The sequence below is a fragment of the Panicum hallii genome, chromosome 5 (genome assembly GCF_002211085.1).
Source record: "Panicum hallii strain FIL2 chromosome 5, PHallii_v3.1, whole genome shotgun sequence".
Taxonomy (NCBI): domain Eukaryota; kingdom Viridiplantae; phylum Streptophyta; class Magnoliopsida; order Poales; family Poaceae; genus Panicum; species Panicum hallii.
The window spans coordinates 12,149,724-12,155,763 of NC_038046.1; the positions used below are offsets into that span (position 1 = coordinate 12,149,724).

General features: G+C 42.4%; 1 protein-coding gene across 1 annotated transcript; it reads left to right on the forward strand.

Annotated features, from left to right (window-relative positions):
• Positions 1 to 2,510: 2,510 nt before the first annotated feature.
• Positions 2,511 to 6,040, forward strand: LOC112891877. The gene is made up of 5 exons (XM_025958873.1): positions 2,511 to 2,722; positions 3,931 to 3,991; positions 4,062 to 4,180; positions 4,800 to 4,849; positions 5,449 to 6,040. The coding sequence occupies exons 1-5, from the start codon at positions 2,549 to 2,551 to the stop codon at positions 5,489 to 5,491; spliced, it is 447 nt and encodes a 148-aa protein (XP_025814658.1). The 5' UTR covers positions 2,511 to 2,548; the 3' UTR covers positions 5,492 to 6,040.

Sequence of the window (6,040 nt, forward strand, 5' to 3'; positions counted from 1 at the left end):
CGGCTGGCTGGATCGCCGATTTACCGAGGGGAGCGAAGCGGTTGGCCTCACCCGGACAGGAATGTCGCGGATCGGCTGAGGCGAGCGGCCGCCATGGCCGATGCTGCGGTGGGTGGTTGCCTTGCCTCGTGGGAACTGGTGGCGATGGTACTTCGCCGCACCAGTTGAACTGTACTATGGTTGGTAGGTTGGTGCGTGACTTTCCATCAGGTTTTAAATGTCCTTCAGGTAGCGGTACTAGGAAGTTTGTTAGAAAATTTTGACTTTATGCTCACGTGCTCGCCAAAGTAAAATTTTGTCCTCGCAAAAAAGGGCAGTGTAGTAATTTGTTTCACCGGTTCTACCTATGTTTACGATGCAGTCCGTTGGAACTTGATTTTCTTAGGACCATAGTGATATAATGGCACGTGTGGAAGATGTAAGATTAGAAGACAAGCAACCAATTAGCACGAATGATTCCGAGTCATTGTTGTGTTGACGGAAAATATAAAAGAATGTGAAACAAAATAGAAGGAAATGCATCCAAAGTTGTATTTTTGAAGTCATCATGGGATGAGAAATATATGTGGTTCTCCACACGTCATCTTTTTTCAAAAGAAAAGTAAATGGATATGATGAGAAGTGATCTTACAATAATTAACTTCAAGAGAAACATGTGTGAGGTATGGATGCTTTCCTTTTGTGGATAGGACTTAGGAGGAAAGATAAGATGTGGTAGAAAGCTGTGGTTTGGTGCTGGTCTTGAAAAAGTTTCATGGCTCCACTTTTAGATTCCTTACAACTTGTATTTGCATTTATCTGTTGATGCTAATTGAGCTTGTTCGCAAAACCGAGCATCTTCATGATGTGTATTGTGGACCATGCATTATGCTGTCTATGTACTCATTTGTTTGTTTTACACTTGATGAGGACGTGCCATGCAAAAGCAAAAGTTATACACCTAACTATTGAAGTAACAAGAACAACGAGAACAAATTTGTGCTCTACACCTCTTCTCGCGAAGAAAAGAATTCAAGCAGCAAATGATAGGACAATGTTCAGAGTTCAGACCTAAACTTGTACTCGATGTATGTATCCAATGGTTACAAGATGTTTAAAGCTTCTTTTCTTGTTCAATTTTATATCATTATGTCTTAAAATATGGAATCTTGCATCAATGAGCTAAATACACGTCTAAAAATCTGGAATACATTACCTACCAATAATAAGAACACGGCACAAAATTTAACTCAAGATGTTAGGACATTTGAAACCAAATCAGCTCGTACTACTGTTGGAGCATTAAGCTCAATCAATTTGGAAGGTGTTCTTTTCTTCTATCATGGATGCATTATTCTTATTTTTACCAAAGAGATTGTATCAGGTATATGAGGCTAAAATGATGTATGAAATTAATGGGAATGTAGTGTGGTCGATTTAACAATCCATTGACGCTATCATTAGAGGCTAAAATGTCATATAAGAATAAACCGAGGGAGCAACCTTTAGGTCATATCTGGTTCTATACCAGATTTAGATAACCTTAGCCAATCCCACCGATGAATCCAGCGAAAGTGCCCTTCCATTTCCAACGCTAGAATTCCAGGTGGCCACAGACGCAGCCCACGAGAGCTCACGGCGCAGAGGATGCAGGAATCCAAGTGTCCGCGTTACAGCGGCCTAGCTGCCGAGCTGCGGATAGGCGTTAGCAGGAGGGAGCTTTCCTCGCGTCGCGTCCGTTCCTCGCGGGCTCAGCTCCGATCGCTCACTGGAGAGCAACAGGAGATTTGGCGCCATCAATCACGCCGTGATGGGCAGCACAGGAGACCAGGCCAGCAGGGGATAAACTCGTCAGTTTGACCGGCGAGCTTGGCCGCGAGGGAAGAGCAAGCAAGCGGCCAAGCAGCAAGCACAGCACCCCGGCCGCCGGGATCGATGGATCTACCCCTACCGGAGCACCAGGCCAAACCCCCCACACACAGACACAGCTGATCCCCCCTTCACATGTCCCCTGTCATCTTGCCATCACCGATGGGCTCCGATCAGAGGGTTCTCCCGCTGTTCCTGCTACGTGCTCCCTCCCATCCCAGTCGTGGCTGCTTGCTGCTCCGGAGACGGCGACCGGCAGCAGGTGCAGCCTGTATATGGTTGCCTAACTGGGGCTAGGGACTAGGGAGCTGTTCGCAAGCATCATCTATCACCGCGCGTGTGGAAATCTGGTTGGTTCATACGCGTCGCGTTCTGGACGTTCGTTCTGTATACGGTTTGAAACTGTCGAATGAGAGGTGGAAGACTTTGACGGTTTGACCTCGTGGAAGGATTCGTTGTGCAAACGTGCAGTGTTGAACTGTTGATCTACTCCTACGCTGCTTCTCCGCGCAGGAGAACGCCCCTGTTTATAATAGGAGTAATTAAAAGCTCAAAATGTTTTATTAAAAAAGAAGAAGAGGCAGTTCTGTCAATGGAACTCTTCACAGGCCCGGTCGCACCAGGTTTCTCGGCCTTGGGCCATGGCTCGACCCAACAAGAGGCCACTCTAAGCCCAACCCACCCGTTCTCCCTTTCGGCCATGGAGGCCGCGAGCAGCAAGCAGGAGGAGACGGGGAGGAGCGGAGGCGCAGGAGATGGCGGCGACGGCGACGACGAGGCGAAGAGGAAGGAGGAGGCGCTTGCGTCCAGCAGGCTCCTCGACCCGGGATTCAAGCCCTCCAAGCTATCGCAGGACCGGCTCGACAAGTTCAAGGTGCCCTTCTTGTACTGCATTTCTCCATACCTTCGATGTCACTCCTTTGCTGCTCTCGATCCACGCATGGGGATGGTTGTTCTGTATTTTAATTTTCGTACAGTAAGTGCGTGTCAGTAGGAAGCCTAATTGGAGGTAGTCTATGCAGGATGAGCTTATTAATGCGCGGAAGAGTGGTCTCGCTCTCGCTTCTTAATTTGGGACGTATACATGAACAAGTTTGAGATTCAGTAGGGTTAACGGTCGATGATATGTTTGCGTTGTTATTGTAGAATAATCCACTAAACTCTAGTTCAGTTAATTCTGAGTTTCAGACCGTAGCCCATATGCACGAATTTGTCGCCTGATTGTTGGAGAGTTTGGCAGTGTGGTTCGCTGTTAATTGGGAAATATGTCCTGTTGGGCCTGTTTGGGTAAGGGGGGATTAGATCTAAATCCTTACGATTTGGTGCAAATTTGAATTCAATAACAAAAACTCTACTACGCAAACAGGACCCTGGTGTTTTTGTAATTATGGAAACCAGTCAATCTTAAGAGTTAAGTCTGCATTTTTTGTGTCAAGTATCTGCAGCCAAAGGCGCAAAAGTTTGAGATGGGAGATTTTATAGCTTCCAACTACTTTGAAGAGTTCAGATAGAAGAACATAGGAATGAATATGATTATATTCTTTGAGAAACATAGGATAATTGTTTTTCTTTAATTCAAAGTTGCTTCGTAGAAGAACAGCTGGTGCTAGTTATACGTAAACTACATTGAATCCATCAAATCGAAGAAGAAATCGAACTGAGAAAATGTAAAAATAGCACTTCTAGCCTTCTTTTTTACCCTAGCCTTCTAGAAGTGTTTATTGGAAATCCTATCGCATACAGTAGTAGACTCTGGGTTGGTACATGGAACAATATATTGCAATCCTTATCTTATCAGGGCTAGAGACCTCGAGTTGATGTGATAAAAGGTTCCATGGTTTACGTTCTGTCTTCTTTTATCTGTCAAACCAAAGTCTTCAGCCCATTGATGTCAGTCAGTTCAAAGAGATACCTCAAATGCTTAAGTTGAATTTGCTAATCTCTAAGCCCTGAACGGCAAATCTTCAGAGATGTAACATGTGTTTGACATTATGATCCTCCTTCATAATATCCATTCTTGATATATTTGATTGTTTTCTTTTGAATTTACCAAGTCAATTACTTAATTTTTCATGGATGCAGGAATTGCACAAGAAACGGTTACAGATAACTGAAAAGCCAAAGCATAAAAGAAAACCAAAAGGTACCTGTCTTTCATACATGTGCTCTTGTTTAAGCATGCAACTCACTGATCAGACGTTCTAATTCTTAAGGAACAACCGGGAGAAATACCAAAGTAAACAACGATTATAAATTCCCTGACAAGGATGAATCTGCTGATAGTTCTCCAAGAGATGTACACCATTCATCGTCAGTTACAGTAATCCAACAGGTATTCCTGGTTATACTAACTGCTGGGCACTAATTTTGACCTACATTCTGTAAACAATGCTTTTGCTAGAATCTTTCAACAATGATAAATAAGCAGCCAAAAAAAAAACACAGTAATGAAGATCTTTTACTTTAGTATCTTCATCAACCCCAGTAATCTTTAGATTGATCTTAGGTATTGAAAGTTTTTCCAAGTAAGGCAACAAACTTTGGAAGTTTCAGCCATTGTTATGGCGAAACACAAACTGTTTCCATAGTGTTTTTGACAGGTATATCACACACTGAGTCGCTGATAATTGCCATTTTAATGGAAATTGAACAATGAACTAATGGTAAAGTAGCTTAGTGCTTTAGTTTAGTTTTTAGGTGAAAGCTTCAAATGCTAAAAGTCTAACAATCAAAGTGCATCAAGTGATTGCCCAATGTTCTCTTCATGTCAGATACTCAGATATTTGTCAGCTTGATTTGAGAAATTGCTAACAGATCCTTTGTCCATCCTCCATGATAATATTTTGACTACAGTGCAGATATCATTAGGAGAATTCATCTTACTTTAATTATACACTACAGTTGTGATTCCATGCAATAATTGTGATGGTTTTACTACCATATATTTACAGGATCCTGCATCAGCCCTGTCCTCAAGGAACAAAAGGAAGCTACATTGGGGGTATGTTTTCAGTATTGTATCATACTGTGTATTAAAATCTATCTGTCGCACCCTTGTGTTACTCTTAACTTGTTTAGTATTCAGTCTTAACTCCATTGCTTTGCTTTTCATTACTCAAAAGATTTGTTTAATTTGCACAATTCCTTTTAGTAACGGAAACCTTGTTTTTTCTCTCTCAAAAACTCTAATAGTGCCGCTCCATGTTTCATTGTTCAAAAAGAAAACACCGGTTTACTTGTCAACTTCGATATGTGGGCAAATTAGGCACACAGGTTTCAGGCTGCAATTTAGTAATAGATATAGTCTTTGCTGCTAACCTTAAGCTTTCTATCAACTCTGTCTGTTGAGCATGAGTTATCTCCACTATTAAGAATCAACAGAATTTGAACCATGAGAAAGTAAGGTTTAAAGCAGAATTATCTTAGTTCTGATGGAATGTGAGTTGGTAGCAGTCTATCATGGTGTGACATTATTGTGACCACATTTCTGAAATGCTGATGTGATAGTTTGTTTATCCCTTTTCACTTCTTGTGAGAAGCATCGATGGTCTTTGGCGCTTTGTCTCAACTCTCATCTCTCATCTGTCCTATCTATTCTAGACTTGATATTAAAGAACGATGGGAAAGGAAGGCAAACATGTGAATATCTGAAGATCTAACAGCAAGGCATATCCATGCTGCATTCGACTGAAAGCTGAAGGGCAAAAGAAAAATGGCAGGCCGTTTCTACGGACCATCAGGTTACTGGTCAGGTTTGCTTTTCTGTCAGCAGGCAGAACACTGGAGGCCTGGAGCGAACTTGCTGCGGCGGCTTGTTTGTTAAAATGAAGCAGGTGAAGGCAAAACGTGCAGTATAAATTATCGATGGTCGGCATCCAGATCGCCGCCCGGTTTTGGTCCACTTGGGATGGCTTATGGATATCTGAGGGATGATGGCTGTATATCTAGTATCTTTTTTATTTTATGATGGCTGTATATCTAGTATCTTTTTTATTTTAGGACCTGTATATCTAATATCTTAGGGATGTTTGGCTATACAGATATCTTAGGGATGCTTTCCGTTCGTACTACGATCCCCGGTCAGCGCAAATATATATGTAGTACCTGAACTTGCAGCCATATGCAAAGTTGCCAGCGAACTTGTGGCGTCATCGAGCTGTATGGAATGTTCAAAATATAAGGTTCTATTAAA